Raw genomic sequence first — 25387 nt, 5'->3', positions numbered from 1 at the left:
GTGTTAGGTAAGGCATAGCTTTTCTCCTGAGACTGGACATTGGAATGGCAGCTAATAATTTTATAAGCTTTTCTGAAAAGCTGAAATCTTGTGAAAATAATAGACATTTCCCCACTGATTGAAATGCTAAGACATGATTATTACGTGCTTTTATATTAAAAATCCAAAATTTTAATGCAGTGACTAATGCAATGAAAATAATCTTTTAATAATGAACAAAGAGTATGAATAATGTTTGAATATTTCATTACACTTGACCTATTTGCAATCTGGCCAGACTCAAACGCTTATGAAAATGTTTGATTTGGGAGTTTTGCCATTTTGTTTTAGTTGAACAATATTGTGGGTTCTTATACATTTGGAATTATTTGAAGTTTAATAAATAAAAATAAATCCAGATATTTCAACTGCCATCATGTCAGTATTGAGTCTTTTAAATGATTGTATGCTCTGTCATTCCCATTTTACCCCCCATCCCCACTGTAAAATGTATTTATGAAATAGAATAAAAGGCTTTTTAGATTCCATGGATTGCTGAAATTTGTTCAAATCAATATTGAAATTATGTAAATGTTATTCTGTTTTCTTGTAAGTTGTACAAATTTTTATTTTTTCCCAGTTTTATAGTCTTGTTAGTGTAATAATAAAATTGGTTTGAATTAAAAATACAGAATGTAAATTAAAAGTTAAGTATATATTTTAAAATGGCTCCATTTACTTTGAGATTCAATATATGTTCAATTGTATTGTGTATTTCTTCTGAATTCTTAGATATAAATATACCAGATAATCATCTCTCTCTCTTTTTCTTTCTTTCTCATTTCATTCACTCCCATGAATCTACTCACAAGTAAATAGGATGGCATCATAATTATCTAAACTTAATGGAATATATTATAAATCTTATTTCATGTGTGATGTAGCTATTCTTTCATGATTGTTTTATATTTTCTAGCCTTAACTGTTATCCAAATGCTTTATATTTAGTTCAGTAATTGTCATCAGTGTGGGATTTCTGGCTTTCCACAGATGTAGGAAGTGTAAATTGTTGATGCAAGTAAAACATTATTAGTAAATCTTGATTTGCGAGTTAGACTTAAAATGATGTGTGGATCTCACATTTATTTTTAGCAGCACTATTTTGCTTTTGCTTTTAATAGCAATAATTTGCTTTTATCCAATAATTTGGATAATAATTGAATCCTATAAAATTAGATGATCCAATAATATTTGCCTTGAGTTTAAATAAGTTCTAGTTGAATTATGGCCTCATTTTTCCCAGGGGCTAGCTAAAGTTCTCACAATCATCCAGAATTGTTTTCTGGTCTTAGTTTATTTTAATTTCTAGTTTTGGTCTGACTGTCTTATCGGGAGTTTTGCCATCTACATACGAAATGGAAAGAGATTAATCTGTTAAATTGAGTTTCTGTTTTTCATAGCTTTTTATGCGTTTTTTTCCTTTAAATTAAATTATATTAAAGCACTTTCCTTGAAAATCCTTTGAGCTAAAAGTCAAGGTGAAATATTTAATAATGCTAACTAATAAAAAAGCAGTCTTCAAAGTAGTGAAGCACAAATATTCATCTACAAGTCTATTGAAGGAAAATTTAATAGTTTAGGAAACATATATAATAAATATATGAAAGTACTGTACATTTATAAGAAAGATTGTCCTAATGCTTAAATCCATCATTCTCACATGCAAAGTTGGTTCTAACCAGTCATTAGCATAGCATTTATGCTACTATAATGATCAGGAATTTAAATCTAGTGAAGTTATAAAGTACAATCTTTCAGCTTAAGTAGTAAATTACATTTTTGTTTTAGATGTGCCCAAAGTTTTGTCTAAAATGCTGTAAATACAGAACATAAATCCTATAAACAGGCAGAAGTCATTTTGGTCTTGTTGTTTAAGGCAAAGGTTCCCAACCCTTTGTGACAGTCCTCCGTGTGCATTCTGCTCGACTTACACAAGCGGCAGCCCGGCGCATGCGCATAGGTCAACTTACATGAGTGGCAGCCTGGCGTGCGCATGCACGCCAGCCTGCCACTTGCGCAGGCCAGTTCCCCTCTCTCCCCTTGCCCCACTGGGCCGCCAAGCCATAAAGATTGGGAACCGCTGGTTTAAGGCACTTGGAAACCAGGAAATTGGAGTTCTAATCCTCTCTTAGGTACAAAAAGCAAATTGATAACTTTAGACCAGTCATGCCCTTTCAGTCCTAGGAGGTAGGTCTGACAAACCACTTCCAAAAATTTTCCCAAGAAAACTGAGTGGACTAATCCACACAGTCACCAAAAGACAAGGCTGGCTTTAAGATACTCTTCATACTGTATATATGTATATAATCTTTTCTCTACTTAAGGAATGCATTATTTGTAATATTTAGGGGTCCCTTTTCTGAATAAACATCTCAAACTAGATTCCAAAGTAAAAATATAAATAATAGTATATTGTAATAATTAACTAATAAAAACATATACCAGTAATAAAAAAAATCACATATCCTGCCTCTAAACTATTTGAGTTCAGTAAGTAATTACAGATAAAGATCCACTGAAAGGTTATTCATGAGAGATCAAAGACAAAACTTGTATTCATTAATTCACTGTAATGAATTCCTGGTAATAAATATGTACCATTGAAAAGAGACTACTGTGAAAAAGACCCTTTTCTTCATTCACATAACCAGTTTGCTCATGAATATTATCTGACAAACATTATCTTGCAGGCAGGAATTGGTACTATCTGAATGAATTTAAAAATGGTGATTGATTCCATCTGGATTCATTATGCCCATTTTCAATAATAAATATCAAGTATAATCTTCTTATATATTTCACTACACTACACTGCACTGCACTCAATACCATATGCTATAAAGTAGATGTTTTTCCCTCTCTTTTTTATATGCAGAGAAAGCAGCAGCAGCCAATGAAGATGAAGTGCAGAAAGCTGATGTGTCATCCACAGGCCAGAGTGTAATTGACAAGGATGCACTTGGACCAATGATGCTTGAGGTAAAGTGTTGAAAGTTTTCATAGTTAGAATTATTTCCAATATTCTGGTAAGATTCAGCAAGATGAAAAAAATAGATTTCGTTTTTGCAAAAGCAGTATATGATAAAATTTTGTGCCATCCTAAAAATGTTACTTTCTACAGATAAGGTTCACTTAATAAATTGTAGTTTATGGGCTGCATGGAATATAAAATTCGAAGATAGTACAATATGGAAACAAATATAATAAAACTTTGAATATATGATATGCTAATTTATGTTTTTCTCCATGTTATTTTTATAGTTCAGCTTCAGAACACCCTTTGAAGGATTAAGAGTTAACTTGCATTGTGTTTCTAGTTTTCTATAAGAGAGTATATCTATTTAGATAATAATCTGACTTAAAAGTGTAGCAGTGAGTAATAAAAAATTGAGTACTTTTCAAGAGTAAAAGATATGATCAAAGATGGTTAAGAAAACAGTATTATTTATTTATTTATTTATTTATGAGACTTATATACCGCTTATGTATCTTATGTAAATAATTTCTGCAAGAGAAAGACAAATATAGAGGTAGTGATAACATAAATATGTAATAACTGTATATTTGTTAATATATAAATAGACTATTTAATAACATTCAACTTATTCTTCTTACTGAGCCAGAATTGAAGTCAATTTAATAATGCTGTTTTCATTTAACATGTTATGGACAGATGGACCTAACTATACAGGAAATAGCAGACTATTGTTCAAGAAAGATTTTTTTTCTCCAGTTTGAAATGTATTTGATTCCACTTACTGAATGGACAAAATTGACATCCTTTAGATAGATAAACTTTATTGTCATTTTTTATTGTGGGCACAATGGCACACATTAAAAATGAAATTTAGTTGCTTGCTCTCAAAGTGTACACATACGTAACACACATTTAAACATGCTATATACAACATATGTATAGACTTACACCCTTACATATAAATAACATATAAATATTAATCACTGTCCATCTTGAATACATAACAGAAGGAGGAAGCTTTAGAGTTCACAAGGTTAATACTGTGACTGAATCTGGATGTTCTGCTTCGTATACCATGGAGTCTCCTCCCAGAAGGTAACGAGAACAGGTCGTGAAGAGGATGTGTATTGTCCCAGACAATTTTACGGACTCTGCTATGTCCTGGATGGAAGGGAGGGAACTGCCAATTATCTTTTAAGCCATCTTCACCACTCTCTGCACCACCTTCCTGTCTGAAGCAGTGATGCTTCTAAAACAGACTGTGATGCTAGGATGTTCTCAATCGTCCCTCTTTAAATTTAATTCCCATAATTCAAGTACCTAGTTCTGATAGATTCAGAAAAAGAAGATAAATGTTTCCTGTAATTATTATCTCATTAGTCCTGCTCGATAGTTAAGGTCTGAAGGATTTGTCCTGCAGAATCCCAGTTGTCAGAATCTCATTTAACTGGCCTAAAGGAGAGGCCTTCTGTGTCACTTTTGGACTATAGAATGTGCATCTTTAGAACTTGCATTTTATCTTTTAGAAAACCAACTAGAACATGGCTCTTTCATTAGGCATTTAATTGTTTTAAGTCTTTTCTGTATTTTAACTATTGATTGCATTGACTGTTAACTTCAGCAAAAAGAGCTGATAAAACAAATCATATTGATCCCATTTTCCATTGTCATATAAGAAAGGCAGAAAATAAATTACTGATAAGTAGAGATAAGAAAGGTTAGAATCACAATTCATTTACCATGAGATACTATTTCCTTGTTCATTTTGATTATATTACATTACAGTCCAAGGAGTTTAGTTAGCAGGAAGATACATAGTTGGGTGGGTCTGGTATTTTTTGTTGATCTAGATGGGGGGGGGTGGATTTAAAGTCTTTATTTTCCTTTTCTCTTCCCCACCCCCAAATGTTACATTCTTGTTTGAGTTTCTCACTTGCAATTATGTCCTTCTGAATTTGGGGCATTAAAAAAAAGCTAAAGAGCTATATCCAACAGCAAACCATCCTGATATCTTTTCCGGTTTTGTATCACTAATGGAGGCCCCATTGCAAACACTCTTCAACCTACAAAAGTTAAATCTTTCTAATAATTTGGTTTGTTGGGTCCAACCCTGTCTAAATAAAAAACTGTGCTATTTGTAAAAACAGGTATGCCTATGACTCTGCATGAAGACAAGATTTCTAAACCTAACAGAAAAAAGCATAGATTTCTGTTATTGAGAGAAAACATACTTCTGTGCTACCTTATGCTAAAATCTAGGGTGAGGAGATTTAAAAAAAGATTTCATGAATACCAATTTGAACTTATGTTGAGAAGTTTGTGCATATATTATCCTAGATTACTACCAGGATCTTAACATGGCTTTAGTTCTGTGAGTCACTAATTAAATTAAAATAATGCATATCTGTGCATTAACCAGGGAATAAGATTAGTTAGGTACAGTGAGTCTTCTCTTAGATTTGCAGCCTGTTATTAAATATGCTTTTAAATATAGCTTATTTTTCAGTATAAATATTCAATACATATTATGACAAATAGTTTTAACTTTGAGATATTCATAATTTCAATGATCTCACAAGATTTCAGGTTACATTTTAATTTTCCCTTCAATCTCCAGAATTTTGCAATTAACTTTTTTACGCTACTCACTAAAACTTTGTGTCTTTAGTGTGTCTGCTGAAAACTTACATGATAAATTTAAGCCATGTATCTCCTCTTGTCTCCATCACAATATAGCACATGAAATTTTGCATTATTTCTAAGTTTTAATATTCAGTCATGTTTGCATCCATGGAGCAGCTTGTTGTTAAGCATAGTACTTTTTTAGTATGAAAACTTTATTTTAATAAAAAGGGAGTAAAGTATTGCCCCTTTGTCTTTAATAAAAAAAACAGCTAGAATTTTAATATCATTATAAATAAAGTCTTTGTACTCTTTAAGAGATTTTATGAGATGGTAATAATATTACTTTCATCTTGTGTGGATTCTCAACAGTGTTTTAAAATGTTGTTTCCTAACTTCAGGCCCTCGATGGATTCTTCTTTGTAGTGAATCTAGACGGTAATGTGGTATTTGTATCAGAGAATGTGACACAGTACTTACGGTACAACCAGGAAGAACTGATGAACACAAGGGTATATAACATCCTGCATGTTGGAGACCATAATGAATTTGTCAGAAACTTGCTGCCAAAGTCTTCAGGTAAGTGTTCTAAAGATATATTTTGTAGTGAATATGCTTTTGTTTACTTTTGTATTTTGGTTTTGCCATTCCAAATGTTTGCAATTCCATGGCATATATTCTTCAGAGATTAGTAATCTTTTCAGGCTCTGGATCCTGTAAGAGCCAGAATTTCAAAGACCTATCATAAGTCCATTTTTCAGCACACCGTAACTTTGAATGATCACTGAATGAATGGACATAAGCCTTGAACTACCTGTATTTCGTTTTTTTAATGTCATTGACAAAATAGTAAAAAAATCCAGTGTCTCAGTCAAATGGAACCCATGGTGATGATGGGTACTTCTGGGCATATCCAGTAAAATCCTTAAAAATTAAAATGGATGGATAACAATGGTATGTCCATCATGCTCTTTGAGATCATGCACACACATAATCTTCCCCACATAAAAACACCCAACCCACATTTCAAGGCAGAGTTCACTTCAGATCATCAAAGTGCAACAGGAAATGAACATTTTGTTGTTTGCATTTCAGTTCACTGGCAGGTAAAGCAGAAAGGTTGCTTTTCAAATAGAATTCTTTTTGCACTGACAATACCAACAAAAAATGAACCGTCCTTTTCCTTTTGTTGACATGATCACCAGTGCTTTTTACAGTTGTTAGTTGATTGACTGATTATGTATCATCAAGTTGTTATTGGTAAATAACAGATTCACTCAAATAATGATCTGACTGAATCTGTTCTTTCAAGTCTCCCAATGTGCTCTCATCACCATTGTAACTGACTCATCTACCTTGCTGCTGGTTGTCCTTGTCTTCTCTTTCCTTTCACCTTTCTCATCATTAGTGCCTTTTCCAGAGAGCTGGGCTTTCATATAATGTGTCCAAAGTAGAATAATTTGAGCCTGGTCATTTATCGCTCAAGTAAGAGATTTATTTTCTTGGCTGCCCACAGTATTCTCAGAAGTCTTTTCCAATATCAGAGTTCTAACCTGCTTATTTGAAGTCTAACTTTCACTTTCATAGAGTGTTCCAAGGAATATCATAGCTTGCATGATTCTGACCTTTGTAGGTATTTGAATACCTTTTCCAAGACCTTCCTGACTGCTTTTTACAGTTAGAGTTTGCCATTACTTTACTTACACATACACACACACACACACATATACACACACGGGGGAGGAGAGAGAGAGGGAGGGGAGGTGTTTCATTAATTTAGTGCATGTTGAACTAATGGTTTTTGCTAAGAAGCATCTTTTTATTTTGACACAGAGAAGATAGTATGCTAAATTTGAAATATTAAAGAAACTCTTGGTAGTGGTAGCTGCCAGAAATATTGCTTATTTCTAATGTATTCAGGTAACTAGAAATTATTAATTATATTTAATAGCAAGTACTCTTCTGTTCTTTCTTCAAGGAGTTCATCATTATACCCCAATATTAAGCATATAGGAAAAAACTGGTTTTTTTTCCTGGATGCCTAATATTGTTTTACCTCAGTGGATAAATTTAGCTTTCTGTTATATTGTCAGTTCTTTCAGTCACTACTTCACTGAATATGAAGTTCATGATCGGAAATAATATTCATCAGCTTGTTCCCCATGATTTTTTTTCTTATGGTGATGCGGTATTGATATAAAAAACATATGAACCACTGAAATATGGAATGAGTGTTTATACTGTGGCAAGGATTTAGCTCAAGACGAGAATATGATGTAACAACAACTTTGAACTAGTCCTGAGACAGCAGCAATGTCAGCAGTGGCACGGACTGTAATTTACTATTTCAGAGATTGATTGCTAGTAAATTACCTTTATGGCTTTAAATATGATTGATCAGAACATCTTGGTAAGGGCCTGTTTATTCTATATGAAACTTTGTTTTATTTAGTGAATGGTGGACCTTGGTCTGGTGAATCTCCTAGGCGCAATAGCCATACTTTTAACTGTCGGATGTTAGTAAAACCTTTAACTGATTCTGAAGAAGAAAGTCATGAAAACCAGGAAGCACATCAGAAATATGAAACTATGCAGTGCTTTGCGGTTTCTCAGCCAAAGTCCATCAAGGAAGATGGTGAAGGTAAGCAGACATTTTATAAGTACGAAGGATGGATTTCTTTCTTGGCACAATTTAGTTACTAATACAACTACTAGACAACAAACTAACAACTTATTAAAAGCCTATGAGGAGTCCATGTATAGTTTCATATTCACTCCACAATGCATTTACTATAGAGGAGCTTAAAGCAGGCAGCAACAAAAACTGTGAGAGCTATCTGTACACTGTACATTACTGATATGATCTAAATTAAGCACTATTTACAAGACTATAGGAAACATTTTATATTTTCTGACCTCTCTAGTTATCTTATTGACTAATACAATGTTAGAGTTTATTTTATTTTTAAATTAAACATTTGCTGGCACTCAGTATATGCAGATAGGTATGCATAATTATTTGCTTATTGTATATAAACAATGGCAATTATTGCATCTTGATTTCTTCTCCAAGCTGACGGTGTAGAATGCAAAGACATTTTGATTTCATGGAACCTGCTGTAAAATATGCATACCTAAAAGCGTTGATAGAAATTATTTAAGTTACAGTAGGATTTACTTTTTATAAATTACAGCTTACTTCATTAAGTTTGTTAGTGTCCATTGTCTTTCTTGAAAAATGATGTTAAAAGCATTGCAACTTTCAAATTTATAAGCATTCCCATATACGGCATTTTGGATGAAATACCAGTGAGTGATGATGATTAATAGGAAAAGCAGGTCAATCTTCAGCTGTATAACCTCACTAATTATTATTATTATCAGTGGGTCATAATTATGGAAAAAATAGTAGAAAGGAATGTAATGTGTGTCACCTTCAGTTCTTAAGATTGCAGAGTACAAACTAACAAAAATAAATTAAGGTACATCATTCAAGATAGGTGTGCTATACAGGTGAAAAAGATAAACATAGTTCTTTAATTTATATGATGGTCTTCTAAAAGGCTCAAGATAAAATAAATTGTACCAGAATACTTTGAACATTAGCTAGTTGAAAAGTGCAAAAATGAATGGATTTAGTGTGCAAGATTCTTCTCAACTTTCTTTGCTTGACTTAGAAACCTATTTGACTTGCATATAGTTGTCAACCAGCAGTTGCTTCAGCATTAAATAACTAAAGTGTATTCATGAATTCTTGAAAACTGCTTATTAGTAGTTTCTTAAATTTGGTAGTACTCTAGGGAAGTACTGTCATTTTCTATTTAGAATGCAGATCAACTTTATAAGGGAGCTAGAGAAACTTAAGATTATAAGGCATACAATTATAGACTATGGATTGTGGAGAGAAATTTATAAATGTAATCAGAACAATTTATAATAAGCAATCAGCCAAAGTAATGATAAATGGAGATATGACTGAGAAGATCAATATTATGAAAGGAACAAGACAGGGCTGTCCCCTATCTCCACTGTTGTTTGTTCTGACATTAGAGGTATTAAATAGACATATAAGACAGAATAATGACATAAAAGGGATGAAAATTAAGAGGGAAGAATATAAGCTACAAGCATTTGCAGACGATTTAGTATTTATTTTGGAGGAACCATTAGAGACAGGACCTGTATTAATAGAACAAATAGAAAAATATGGTGAGGTAGCTGGTTTGAAAATTAATAAAGATAAAATCAAAATGTTAGTGAAAAATATTACTAAAAAACAAAAAAAAGAACTGATGGGAAAATTAGATATACAGATTGTAAAGAAGGTAAAATATTTAGGGATCCACCTGACAGCAAGATGCACAACAATTAAAGAGGCTAATTATCATAAATTGAAAAGACAAATTGAAGTAGATTTGGATAAATGGAAAAATGTACAATTATTAATGGGAAGGATTGCGATAATCAAAATGAATATATTACCACGATTATTGTTTTTGTTTTCAACAATACCAATAAGATTAGATAAGAAATATTTTGAGGGGCTTAATAAAATAATCTTGAAATATATTTGGCAGGGGAAAAAGGCAAGGATTAATCTAAAAATGTTACAAGATACAAGATTGAGAGGTGGGTTTGGTCTACCTAATTGGGAATTGTACTATGAGGCTGCAGCATTATCATGGTTGAGAGAATGGATCTTACTAAGGAATACAAGATTATTGACATTAGTGGGACATGATTTACAGTTAGATGGCATGCTTTTATATGGTATGGAAAAAACAGAATACATAGCTATTTCCAGAGACACCATATAAGGAATTATTTATTTGTAGTCTGGGAGAAGGTAAAGAGAAAGCATTATTTGAAGATTCCAAATTGGCTCTCAACTATGGAGGCGCTAATACACCCCAATATGTTTAACATGGGAAACATTATAAGATATAAAGACTTACTAACAGATATGGGGGAGTTGAAAACCAAACAACAATTAGAGGAACAAGGAATAAAGATGGATTGGTTCATGAAAACGCAAATACAATCTAGATATGAAAAAGATGTTAAAATAGATGGTGTTAATTTGGGGACGTACAGTTATCTACTACATATGGAGTTAGAGAAGGAACAAGTGAAAGAGACAATGATAAAATGGACAAGGAATTTTGGATACACAATTGAATTAGATAGATGGCAGCAACTATGGGAAAGAAACTATAAATTGACAATGGCAACTGTGTATAAAGAAAATATGTACAAAATGTTTTACAGATGGCACATGTCTCCAGAAAGATTAGCTAAGATGTTTAAGGACAGGTCTATGAAATGTTGGAAATGTCATCAGATACCAGGTTCCTTCTACCATATGTGGTGGACGTGTGTAGAAGCTAAAACTTATTGGAATATAATTAGAACATGGATAGAAAAGATGATACAATAATGTATAGAACTAAGATCAGAAATATTCCTGTTGGGTATTCTACCAGAGAAATACAATAAAGAGAAAACATATTTAATTATTCATATAATCACGGCAGCCAGGATTGTGTTTGCACAAAATTGGAAAGCACTGAAAGCCCCCCCAGGGGGAGAAGTGATTGGGAAAATACTGGAATGTGCAGAAATGAATAGACTAACAATGACAATTAAAGATAAGACAGAGTCAGACTACTATGAAATCTGGGGAACTTTTTATGATTGGCTGGAAAGAGAATATATTTAAAAGATAGTTAACATCAATTTAGATGGAAGAAGAAGGAGAGCAGATAAGGGAAGAGACCCAGGCGACACAGTATTGAATAACTGGAGGTTGTATAAATATTTATAGAAGTATATACCGAGAAGATTAAATAAATAGAAATATTAATGTAAGAGAAAATTAATCTTATTGTATATAATACAGATAGGGAAATTTGGAGAGAGGAGTTGCTCGGACATTACCCCTGAATTGTATCTGAAGAGGGATGAGAGGGAAGAAAGGAGAGGAGAGAGAAAAGAGTAACGGAGGAGAGAAGGAAGTAGGAAGGTTGGAGGAGAAGAGAAGTGGGGAAGGAAAAAGAAGAGGAGAGGAAGAAGAGGGAAGTAGGGAAGAGAAGAAAGGGAGAAAAGGTAGAAAAGAAGGAATGTGGATACAGTGAAAGGGGAAATGGGTGAGCAACACCAAAAATCATGTGTATGTATTTATTTCATTTTATCAAAAGTATCTTATATATGAATGTAAAAAGAATGTATGTTAACATCTGATAAATATCACGGTATATGTATGGGGGACAGTTTGGAAAAATAAAAAAATTATTTAAAAAAAGATTATAAGGCATTAAGGAGTAACAACTCATGATTTGCAACTTGTAAGAAAGGCTATTGTGTTACTGATTGCTGAGCATTGCGGGATAGAATTATTTAGGAAAATGTATGTTATTTGTGCTATTTTAAGCTCTGGGTTTTATGGAATTAAGTCTGGTTTAACTCTTGACATTATGGAGAGCATGTCAGCCTGATTTGCTAATAAGTGCTTTCCTCGTTAGAAGTTGAATGGGTCATTCAAGTTGAATATTTGGCCTCCAATTTCCTTGTCTACAGTCCTGGAATTTCCTGGTAGTCTCCATCTAAATATTAGATCTGAATGATGGGCGGCTATATATGTGTTTTAAATGAATAAAATAAATAAATAAGTACTAAGCAGGTCCACTCTGCTTATCTAAACCCTCCCTGCATGGCAGAGCATGAGTAATCAAGATACATAAAGAAAACGAGCATTGCACAATTTTATTTTTTTCTTTATTTATATTTATTAAGATTTTTTATAAAGTAAGAGATAAAAGGAGAAAAAACAAATATAAGAAAAAAACCTAATAAACTAGGTTAAATGACTTCTTACATTATTTTCAACGGATAATTGCAATCTTAGTGTCCCTTCTTTTGCTTAAATGTTTTGCAGATTCCCTCACCCCCTTATTTAAACTGCATTTAAACTTATTTTTTACTCTTCAAATCCATACATTCATTCATTCATGAATCATCAATTCATTTTTTTTTCTTCAGCAAAAAGTACATATAAGGTTTCCAGTCTTTCAAAAAATTTTGTTTGTGCTCTAACCAGAATTCTATCAATAACTGCTTGGAAAAATGTTGAATTGAGGAAATACTGCCATCCTCACATAAGTGAAATTTGGTCAAAAGAACTTAGGGATTACTTGGGAAACTAAGGAACTTCACTACAGTAGGGAAATAGCCCTTACTGCATGCCATTGTCATGTTTGCTGTCTTGTTTAAGTATTCAGTAATTCTGTATTACACCATCAGATATTTTTGTTTTGATTAAAAATATGTTTGTTCCATTAAAGATTTGCAATCTTGCTTGATTTGTGTGGCACGGAGAGTTCCAATGAAGGAAAGGCCACTTCTGCCCTCCTCAGAGACTTTTAGTACTCGGCAGGATTTACAAGGTACAAAAGAACACATTAAAATCTTTACTTTAAAAATTTCACAAAAACAATATCTCGCATCAGTCTCTTCATATATATGTATATATGTATAAACAGGTAAAATAACCTCACTGGACACTAGTACCATGCGAGCAGCTATGAAACCTGGTTGGGAAGATGTGGTGAGAAGGTGCATTCAGAGATTCTATGCACAACATGAGGGAGATATATCTTTTGCTAAGAGGCATCACCAAGAGGGTAAGGATATTCTTTTTTTACTTGCTATAAGGAAATAAGTTTAGGTATGCATTATCTGCCATGGCAATTAAGAATAATTCTTATGTAATATGTGAAATTGTAATTTATTAAATAAAATTTAATATACATTGCCAAAATTGTTAAAAAACAAAGAAAAAGTGACAAACTTAAAATTAAATCAGCAAACAGATTGAAACGCTACAGTAAATAAAGAAGATTGTATAGGATAGAATATATTTATAGTACTGTATATAAGTCCTTCATGCTGTCTGAGCTTGGCTTTTGCTTGCAGACATTTCATTACCATAACAGTTAACATTATTGGGGCTAGTAAATGTGGGGTAGCTTGCCCTGCCAGTATTGGGGGGGGGGTATGGTATGCACTAGTTTACCTTGGGGCATGGCTTTCTTCTTGGTAATTCCTTGAATAAAGTACTATTTTCTGTTTGATTGTTTTTCTGGTGTTAATCCTGTTTATCTGGGTGAAGGCTGCTTGAGAGGATGTGGTCTGTCTTTTTGTTTCCTTCTTAGCTTTTTATTGTCTCCATGGGAATGATATATAAATTTATCTCTATGTGTCCATTGATGACTGATGGCTGGTAGTATATGTAAATATTTTTAAGCAGCACTGTTGACAAAAACACTGGAATATTTAAACAATTCAAAAGTTGTAAGAGAAGAAATTAACTGTGTTAAAAACTAAAAATTATATAAAAAGTTTATTCAAATACTGAACCACTAAATATGCTTTTCTCATATTAGAAACCCACACCATTAATAATAGTATGAATGATACCATGTCTTGCTAGAAGTTTGGATCAAAACTGATTTAATGTTTATAGTTTGGGATAGGATAAACTTTTAAAATTAGTGACAGATTCTTTCTCCCAAGATCTTTCAAGTTGTGTGTGTGTGTGTATGTATGTATGTATGTATGTATACATACATACATACATACATACATACATACATACATTAAGGTTGTGTTTCTTAACATACTTCAGATTGTGTAGTGAAGAATACTTCCCTTCACAGTCCAGCCTAGGAAATTAGAGAGGAAGGTTTATGAATCCTGAGACCCAAGGATTATCTGCACATACAGTCTTGTAGGTGAGGGTTAAATGAGAAATTCCTTTTAAAAGCAATATACAGTAGAATAAAATGACTTTATTTAGGAAAACAGAGTGGGCAATAATCACATCTGCAATTTCAAATAAATGCAGTAAACTTTGTTCATCTAAACTAGCTTCATATTTCCTGTATGAATAGAATAATGGATTTAATAGCATGTGCAAATTCAAAGGCAAAAATAATTTCTTAACCTTTGCCTATAATAGGATAGATTAGTTTTAACTGATAAGGATGAACTTTTAGAGGCAAATTGTGATATTAAAAATGATTCTGGTTATTTCAATGTTGTTCATTTTCATAGCAAACTTTGTGCAATTACATATGGATATTTATTTAGATTATAGTTTTTTTCTAAAGTAAAATAATGACATTCTCCAAATAAGCATTCACTATGTGTTTTTTTTTTTTAAAAAAAAGGAAAAACCAATTGTGGTATTTTAATTTTAAAGTTAAGACCAAGGCTTTGATCCTGTGAAATAGCTCTGGCAGAATGTGGTAAGAACTGTAACTTGTCTTCACAAGATTTTAAGGAAAATATTTTTACATTGACTATTCTGTCTGAAAATCCAGTTTGTATGATTCTGGCTGTGGAGTTACTAAACATTATTTTCCTGATATAATGTCCTATGTTGGCCAGTAGGTAAATTCAAACATTGAAAGGAATATTGAGACCTGTATGTCACATGCTACAGGTTTGAATTTTATTGCTGTTATTATTACTGCTTTTATTTGTCAGATAGTCTTTTTCCCATCCTTCCATCTTATAGTCATCTCTGCTGATGTATAGAGTATACTTTCAGAAGACCAACTTCAAATACATGTTATATACTGTTTCTGTGGTCAAAGGAGGAGGTATTTCTTTATTAAGCCTTTGCCTGATCTAGAGAATAGAGAAAAGTTATGTATGCATCTCCTGCTTAAGAATACTTCAGAGGCATCTGGATAGTAATTGTGAGAAAATGATAGACTAAGATGAAGCCTGATGCATCCATAAGGGTTGTCCTTATGATCTTGTATCTATTTAATGTATTATATATGCCAATTCCACAAGGGTTAGGAACTAGATTTGGGACAATATCAGTATTTTAGTTGTTGGCTGAATTCTAACTTTACTGCCAAGTTTCAAGTTACTCCAGAAAATAATCATGGTTGTTTGTTGTTGCTTTCTTCTGTAAACTTAAAATGGATCATACTCTGAACAAAACGTTCAAGTAGGATTGCTACTGGTCACAAACAGAAAAGGGAGATATCACACATTTTATAATGAATGAAGAAATGAAAACAAACATGGCTTGATTTTTGTTTTGTTTATTTGTGAAGATTATTGTGGAGATGTATTTATTCAAATCTAAACTGATTATAATTTTAAATAAAAACAATTTGTCATATTGTATTTTTAAAAATTCCTTTGCTTGCAGTTAGAATCTTGTCCTTTTAGTTATTAAATGCTGTTAACAATCTTAACCTCAGTGTTCTTGACAGGGATGCATTGGAATTTCCTGCTCTGTATGAAAAGAACTATTGCCCAAATGTTCAGGCTGAATCAGTGGCATTCTTTAATGTGAAATTTCATTATACATTATTCCACCATTACCATGGTCTTTGTTTCTCATTCTTACAACAAACCTTTATGATTTTTAAAGTTATATTTTCTGATTTTCTTCTGCCAAACCTTTCGTGATGAATGTTATAACAGGATAGACCACTTGAAGGCAAAAACAGATTAAAAAACAAAAGAAAATCCTGCAATACCAGTGTGGCAAGTCTGGACAAGAAAGAAATGCCTAGAACTGTCAGCTTCTTAATGTCATTTGATATATCTTGTCAGCTTTTTCCAACCTAACCCTTCAAAAGTTTTGGATTATAACTCTGTTTTTCCAGCTAATGTGCTTCTAGAAAGCAAAAAATTGTGGAAGGGTATATGATATGATTTATATAGGAAAACTGCAAACTGATAACAGACTGGATTTTTTGCACTGAAAGAAAGAAGACAATTGTCAAAGATAAAGCTATTAATATCTACTCATTTTTAGATATATTTTTAGATAAATATTTTTCTAGGAGTGCCTAAAGTCTAATATGGTAAAAATTTAGATATGTGAACTTTTATTTAAAATATTTATGTACTGACTTGAAATATATATATACATTTTCAATTACATTTGCCATTAAAAATTACAAGTCAAAACAATTAAACAACAATTAAAATATAATACATCTTTTTTTATCAAAATAAAGTTACAATGCTAAATAAAAAATAGCAAAATAAGCACTAAAACACTAGCAGAAAAGAGCAGCAAGCAATTGAAAAATCAATTATTGAAAGGATTTCCATCAATGAAGGTTTTTGAGCCTATAGCATAGAAGCCAACTTACTGCATTTTCCAATAAAGTATCAAAGTAAAGTTACAATAATCAGATTTAATACTTATTTCTATTAGAAAAAGAAGCAAAAACTAAAAATATGAAAAATCATGGGGTTTTAAATTGAATTATTGAAATATTCCTCTGGATTATGCTGTTTGATCTAGCAGTATATAAACCTTGAACAATAATAAAAATGTGTATATTTTTAAGAAAATGTAGGTCTGCTGGAACTATAGCTTTAATAGATTTATAAATATGTAAATATAAACAGGCTTGGCATTCCGGAATGACCTAAAAACATGACTTTGCTGTTTGGCCTGGGAATTGGCATGGTGGAGCAGCCTCTGTAAAATAGCTGTAGTGTTAGATTAATTGTGCTCTCCTGAAGATGATGCTTTTTATTTTTTAATAACTTTATTGTTTTAGTATTTTAAAATTATTCTTGTTAGTTTGCAATTATTTTGTGTATCCTCTCAGAGTCCCATTGTGAGATGGTGACGGTAGATTAGGGAAGGGAAGGAGGTGGGAGAGAGAAAAAAACAAACTTTTGTTTGAGGAAAATGAGTAGTAATATTTTCAGGAACAGCAAGGGCAATTTTGTAGCAGAGATGAGCAACAGTAGCCATTGGGCTGGAGCATTGGGAACTACCAGAGGACTGGAAAAGAGCTGAGGTAGTTCCCATCTTCAAAAAAGAAAAAAAAATGGATCCAAGGAATTACAGACCTATCAGCCTGACCTCAATACCTGGGAAGATTCTGGAAAAGATAATAAACTAAATTGTATAAAATAAAAGCAGTACATCTGGAAGAAGTATTATTATAAGTTAAATTATAAAATACCTATTTGGGTGATTCCTGGACAAGCCATTCAGGGGGGTTCTAAGGGGGTGAATTTTGATAATATTTCTCATAAAGAATTACTTATTTGGTTGGGTACTGATTGGCAACTAAAGTCTTCAGATGTGTTAAGGCAAGAAAATATTTTACAATCATGGTTTCAATATTTGCAAATAGTGGAGAGGTGGACCTTAGATAAGAAAGTGGGAATCACTTTGTAGATGAAAATTTGGTAATCCAGATTAAAGAACAGAAATATGCTCATATTAAAAGAATTTACAATGTGTTAATAAAATTGGATTCGGAAACAGATTTAATAAAAGATTGTATGATTAAATGGGCCCAGAATATTCAGGAACCGATTTCATTGGATTTATGGGAAATAATTTGGATTAGAAATGTTAAATTTACCCAGGCTCAAAATTTGAGGGAAAAATTTTATAAAATGTTTTATAGATGGCATCTGGATCCTAAAAAGTTGTCCTGTATGTACCTGAACCTGCAACCTAAATTTTGGAGATGTGGTTGCTTGGATGCAACTTATTTCCATGTTTGGTGGACCTGTAAAAATATTAAAGCTTTTTGGATTATGATTTGGTGGAACATTCAAAAGGTTTTTAAAAGGAAGATTAAGTTTATTCCCCAGTTATTTCTTTTGGGTATTTTTGTGGATTTTGATGCTAAAGAAACTATTTTAATGTTGAATTTAATAACAGCAGCAAGATTATTGGTGGGTCAATATTGGAAGAAAGACTCTCTGCCTTCTTTAGAAGAATGGGTATTTAAGGTATCTAATTTAGCAGAAATGGCTAAAATTTCTGCTTATTTAAAGGATCATTCACAAGAGAGATATGTTATTGTATGGAGAAGATGGATAGAATATGTTCAGAAGAAATATGGAACTACAAAGTTTCATTTATTTTATGAGTAATGGATTTGTTTATAAAATTACGATGTTAAAGTTTGAAGAAAGTTAAGGGTTAGTATGATTTTGGTTTTTGTATAATTAATAAACTGAAATAGATTATGTTTAATATGTTTGTATAACCCTGTACTTGGCTCTGGGAAGTTGGGGCGGAGGGGGGGAGGATGGGTTGGAGGTTAAATAGCTCAGATAGGTAGAAATAGTTTTATTGTATATAATATTGATGTTTTAATTTGGAGAGAGGAATTGCTCGGGCATTTCCCCTGGACTGCATCCGGAGTGAGAAGATAGGAGGAAGGGGAGAAATAAGTAGGAAGGTTGAGGAGAAGGAGGAGAGGGGGAGAGTGAGGAAGAAGAGGGAAAGAGGGAAGTGAGAGAAGAGGTTAGAGGATGGATGTGGTTTGGGGGGAAATGGGTGAGCAATACCGAAAGTTGTGTGTATAAACTTATTTTATTCTTTATCTGAAGTATTTTTTATGAATGTAATGTAAAATTGAAAATAAAAAATTTTTTACAAAAAAAAAAAAAGATAATCAAACAATGAATCAACGAACACCTAGAGGCAAACAAAGTCATTACTAAAAGCCAACATGGGTTTATCAAAAACAGATAATGCCAGACAAATCTTATTGCATTCTTTGACCAAGTGACAAAATTAGTGGATCAGAAGAATCCTGTGGATATAATTTACTTGGACTTCAGTAAGCCATTAGATAAAGTAGATCACAACCTACTACTTGATAAGATAGAAAAATGTGGTTAGACAGCATCACCACCAGATGGATTTGTAGCTGGCTGACCGGCTGTACTCAGCATGTGGTCCTCAATGGAACCGCATCTACATGGAGGGACGTGTGTAGTGGGGTGCCCCACGGATCTGTTCTGGACCCAGTGCTCTTCAACATCTTCATCAACGATTTGGACGAGGGAATAGATGAGGAACTCATCAAATTTGCAGCCAAGCTGGCAGGAATAGCCAACACTCCAGAAGATAGGCTTAAGATACAGAAGGATCTTGACAGACTTGAACACTGGGCGCTATCTAACAAAATGAAATTCAGTGGTGAAAAAAGTAAGGTTCTACATTTAGGCAAGAAAAACCAAATGTACAGGTATAGTATAAGGGGTACCTTGCTCAACTGTGAGAGGGATCTCGGAGTCCTAGTGGACAATCACTTAAATATGAGCCAGCAGTGTGCTGCAGCTGCCAAAAAAGTCAACACAGTGCTAGGCTGATTAACAGAGGGATAGAATCAAGATCACACGAAGTATTAATACCACTTTACAATGTCTTGGTAAGGCCACACTTGGAATACTGCATCCAGTTTTGGTCACCATGATGTAAAAAAAAAATGTTGAGACTCTAGAAAGAGTACAGAGAAGAGCAACAAAAATGATTAGGGGACTGGAGGCTAAAACATATAAGGAACGGTTGCGGGAATTGGGTATGTCTAGTTTAATGAAGAGAAGGGCGAGGGAGGACATGATAGCAGTCTTCCAATATCTCAAGGGCTGCCACAAAGAAGAGGGAATCAAGCTATTTTCCAAAGTGCCTGAAGGCAGGACAAGAAGCAGTGGATGGAAACTAATCAAGGAGAGAAGCAACCTAGAACTAAGGAGAAACTTCCTGACAGTTAGAACAATTAACCAGTGGAACAACCTGCCTCCAGAAGCGGTGAATGCTCCAACGCTGGAAATTTTTAAGAAGAGACTAGATAGCCATTTGTCCGAAATGGTATAGGATTTCCTGCCTGAGCAGGGGGTTGGACTAGATGACCTCCAAGGTGCCTTCCATCATCATCATCATCATTATTTTCATAGTTGAGAAATATCACTTTCCAGCCATTTTGAGAAAGGAACATAGGAAAACGGCAGCAAATCTCAAATTTGGTTAATTCATTTTACAATTGTAAAAAAATGATGTCAAAAAACAACAAAAAAGTTTGTGACCTTATTCTTGGACTCATGTGTAGTTCATGTGTAGTTACATCGCTTTATCAATGTTGGCAACATTTCTCTTTCAGTTAATACTTTATTCCACTTGCTCTTTGGTCTTAACTCGAAAGAACTTTAATACTGCCTTGCTGATTTTGCAAAAGAAATTGCAGATTTCTTCTTGCCTTCTAAAGTAAGGAATAATATTAGTGGACAGAGTTCCACTTTAGTGTGATTAGTCCTATAGTAGGCTGTGTGTCTTTATGCTTTGTTTTTGTTTTTGCTTGCTTACAGTGCTGAGACAGGGATTAGCATTCAGTCCTGTGTATCGATTTTCTTTGTCTGATGGCACTATAGTTGCTGCCCAAACGAAGAGCAAGCTCATCCGTTCCCAGACTACTAGTGAACCTCAGCTTGTAATATCCTTACATATGCTTCACAGGTAATTCTGTAAACTTTTTTTAATTTTTTTTAAAAAAAACCTGGATTTCACTGTCAGTTACAGCTGTAGTATATTATAAGCTTATAGATCTTTTAGCCTCAATGACTGTAGATTCCAGTAATAAGCTAAGTTGTTTTTCTGTTCCTGTTTTCTTAACTAATATTAATGTCAAAGATCTAAACATTTATTTGAAAGAGAATCCTGTTACTTGAACACAATGTGTAAGTAAATAAAATTGTGTCTGCGATTCAGAATACTGAATAGTGTTTTAAAGACAACTTTTCACTATGAGATTTTTTATCTGTTGTAATTATATGTGTTTAGGCTTAATCAACAGTTTACTTTTTTGTATGACTAGTTTACTCGTTTGATAGCATTGTTCCTATAATTCTATCCTCAGCTTGGATTTAATCCTCTTACTTGAAGATTAGAGGGCAGGGACCTGCATTGGAGATGTGCACCTAGCAAAGTCTCTTGTACATTTTTATACTAATGAAGTCATTTTGCAAGGCACTTGGCAAGCAAACAGCAAAAATAACTGATGTGACAGTGTTTCAGATATGCAAATATTTGTTATTTACATATCTGATTAATTTCTAAATAATTGAAATAGTTCTAGACTTTCTAAAGAAGGGATCTTTGTGTGGCAAAAATATCTCTCATGCACTCAAATGGTAATTAAAATAACAATGTTTCTTCAATTTTTTCTGCTTCTTTTCAATTAAAAACATTGTTTAACATTATTTAATAAAAGGAAAATATCTGATTTTGAGTATACTCATCTAAAGAATTGCAGTTTCAAACTGTTATTTATTTGTTGATTCCATTTATATATCCACAAATCTCACATATGTGACACAAGGCATCTTACAATAAAAAGATACCTTACACAATATAAAAATAAAAATACATAGCAGCCAAACATCAAAAATTACCTTTAACAAAATCAAGGGAGGGATTTATCACACTGAAAGACTCGGATCTCTTCGTATTTTTGGGGTGGTTCTTGAAGTGATAAGTAAAACATGAAATATTAGACAATTTGAACTTATATACTAATATTGTTTTGAGAAAAGATTTTAAAATAAATCTTTATATTTCTTATGTTTTATTTTTCTGCTTCACTCATTGTTTGATTTTCTTCAAGTTCTCATGCCATAAACCAGGGGTCCCCAACCTCCAGTCCGCCGGGCCATGACATGCCAGAAACGGGGCCGCGCAAACAAGCAAAGCCGCATACGTGGAATGCAGGCAGTACATGAAACCACACCCCCTCTGGTCTGCAGAAAAACCTCCCTCCGCAGAACCAGTGCCATGTGCTCAAAAGGTTGAGGACCTCTGCCATAAACAGAGCAAACTAAATATTTCAGCTGAGAAACTTGCAAAGTTCTATCTACAGGGAATGCCTACATTACCACTAAAATATTTTGAAATGTAGTTCCTCATATTTCCCTCAATATAAATTGTTGTCAATTTACTTCACAAACTTTGAAAGAGAGGAAAAATAATTGGAAAGTTTAAGTTGTTGAGGAAAGGAACTGACTATTCAGATATCTATCAACAACAAAAAACATGGAAGATCTTCAAATATTTTTGTTCAGGCATCTTTGCAAAAAAGCACATTTTTGAAAGAAATATTTTCCTCACAATCTTTTCTCTGAAAAAAATCCTCCCAAAATGTTAGCATGTAGAACAGAAATGTGGAATCTCTAGTTGTTAAATTATAATTTCTTCCTGCTAGCATGGTTATTAGTGAGTCATACTAGCAGTTGCAATTCTGCTCCATCTGGAGGACTACAAATGTTCATCCTGGTATTGATTATGTTCCATATATTATAGACATCTCCTATATTAATACTTGGAATGATGGAAATCTACAGAGTGATTTTTTAAAAGAACTTTAAAAAAAAACAGTAAGAAAGAAGCTACCCTTTAGACCAGGGATGTCAAACTCGCAACATCACGTGACGTGTCGCAACGTATTGCGACTTTTTTCCCATTGCCGGCAATGGGTGGGCACGGTTTTGGCATGATGCAGCTTGTGGGCCTGTAGTTTAACACTCCTGCTTTAGACTTTGGTCAGAAAGTCCAGTACGGTTTAAAGCAAAATGTTTATCTACAACTTTTATAAGATACAAAATACCTCAAAGAGCATATGCTGAGTTTCTGGAACTTGCAGCCACTACAAGATTGAAATGGCAGAAGGTGAGATTCATCCTTTTTTAAGAAGCTGCAAAACTGAAAAGAAGTAATAGCTACTGTGTCTCAAACTGGACAGAAGTAATCATTGTTCTGTGATTCCCTAAAATAAGCCTTACATTGTAAATTCCTCAACAATAATGATTTCCCAGCAGATAGGTTGAATTTCCTATTCGGTGGAAACTTTGAAAGCTTTGTGTAACTTTTACTTACACTGAAACTTGCATTTAACAAGCTATTGTATTTTGTAAAATATTAAGGGAGAGCAATCACACAGTACATGCCTCCTTGCAGGATAACTATCATTTCCTCCCTCTCTCCATCATCTATTGTATGTATATGGAATATCATGCTGCTGCTTGTGTGATTTTCTTTTGAAAGATAAAATGTGGTTGGAACAGTCTAGTCATGCAGAAAAGATTCCTGTCTTCTATTTTCCTCTGGAAATGCATGCATCAGCTTGTACGCACATCCGCATAGACATATTCAAGCAGAAATACAAATATTCCTAAAACTAGGTGGATCTCATTTAAGCTTTTTGTTTTCAGAGCTTCTTATTAAGAGCTGTTTCATAAAGCAGTATTTTTAGGGGGTGGGGATGAGAAGCCTCAAGGTGATTTTAACCACTTGCTTTTCTCTGTAAGTCTTATTAATTACTAAAACAGCTACAGATTTGAGAAACATATATTTACATATATTTAAATGTTAGCAAACTCTTGTCACCTTTTTTTGTACATAGAGCTGTGAATTTGTTCATTTTACTTACTGGTCAAAGAAGTGTGTAATGTTTGTGGAAAATACAGTGTACTTTGTGAATACTTGTAAATTTTCAACATGTCTACATAAATGTGATCTAAACATGATCTGTTCTCTATATAAGTTCTAAAACTAGGTAAAAAGATCTCAGTTAAACAAATGAGCCAAAAACATTATATTTGTTTATTGAGGAAAAGCTCAAAGCTATATAGAAAAGGCTCTTAAACATTTAAGCACCACTCTGTGTACTTAAGAAGTACCCAAAATCTTTTTGTTTATGTGTGCAACATAAAGTAAGCTGTTAAAGCAGAAATACAGTTGATATCAATTGAGGATACATAGATGCCACTTTCTGTCTTTTGTCACTATCCTTGTCATAGTCACAGGTGGACATTGGATTATTTGCTGAAGTTAAGGAAAGGATGTCTACTGATGAGGACTGATATATGCCTGTGGAAACACCACATTGCTAACTGGAAGATAATGTGAAGAGGCATATAGCTTGCTTAATCAGCACCGTAACCATTAAGGGGGATAACTTAAATTACAATTTTAAACCAGTTTGTTTCAGACAAAAATCTTTGTTCAGAGGCCTTATTTATGAGCAACAATCACTGAAAAAAATATGTCATAAAAATAACATAGAAATATATATTGAACCGAAGGTTACAATCCTGATTTTAAAATGCAATATAGTTCTGTATGCATGAAATATTATTTATTTTTTATATTACTGTAGAATGTTTTTAAATCTTTCACTTAATATATAAATGAGTAACTTATTTGGTTTATTATAAAAGAATCTGACGTTGCAACATAGCAATGTATATAAAGCAACAAAGTAAGTAAATTGCTTATTGGGGATGTGCAGAACACTAGCATTCTGGAAACAAGGAATCTGTGGTTTTCAGAAATTCCTCTTTTGTTCTGAAATGTGCTAATCTGAGATTTCCAAGATTGAATTAAAAGCTTTTTTAAAAAAAATAGTGCAAACCATGTACTGATACAGATTTACTTAGGGAAAAAAAATATGAACCACTACCTAAATGACATAATACCAGAATGGCACTTCTTACCTATTTCCTTAGTTCTCTACACAAACTAAACTTGTCTATATCAGTCACCATGTTAGAAAACAAAGGGATTCAATTTTTTGTTTTTAAAAAATAACTATTAAATATCTAATTCTACTTTGTGTGACATCAAGTCTTTGAAGTCTGAATACACTGGGGATATCAATAGCTTCCAATTCAGTCATCTTCATCTGCATGTGTAGAATGAGAATTATATAATCTGATATCAGTAAAGCTAGTTAATGACTAATTCTTTCTTATTACAATTACCATTTTGCAAATCACAGAATCTGGCTTAATTGTTGGACTTTGCTGCTTCGGCCCTATCACATAATTTGTATCCCCCAACATGTTAGACAAATCAAAGACTTAGATATTTTTTGTATGTAATAGGACAGTACATAT

The 25387-nt window shown here is 33.0% G+C and overlaps 1 protein-coding gene across 6 annotated transcripts in view; it reads left to right on the top strand.

Annotated features, from left to right (window-relative positions):
- NCOA2 (nuclear receptor coactivator 2) overlaps positions 1–25387 on the top strand; it is a 138271-nt gene that overhangs the window by 89646 nt on the left and 23238 nt on the right. For all 6 annotated transcript variants that reach the window (XM_039345399.1, XM_039345396.1, XM_039345398.1 and 3 more), the window contains 6 exons: positions 2915–3018; positions 6040–6217; positions 8091–8279; positions 12979–13080; positions 13177–13317; positions 20807–20954. In XM_039345399.1, coding sequence (XP_039201333.1) covers positions 2915–3018; positions 6040–6217; positions 8091–8279; positions 12979–13080; positions 13177–13317; positions 20807–20954 — 862 coding nt within the window. The remainder of the gene's footprint in view (positions 1–2914; positions 3019–6039; positions 6218–8090; positions 8280–12978; positions 13081–13176; positions 13318–20806; positions 20955–25387) is intronic.

Source organism: Crotalus tigris, unplaced genomic scaffold, assembly GCF_016545835.1.
Source record: "Crotalus tigris isolate CLP2741 ecotype Arizona unplaced genomic scaffold, ASM1654583v1 scf7180000017952.28453644438:3035480, whole genome shotgun sequence".
In the NCBI taxonomy this organism is placed as follows: Eukaryota; Metazoa; Chordata; class Lepidosauria; order Squamata; family Viperidae; genus Crotalus; species Crotalus tigris.
This window is presented reverse-complemented; position numbering and strand designations above follow the sequence as displayed.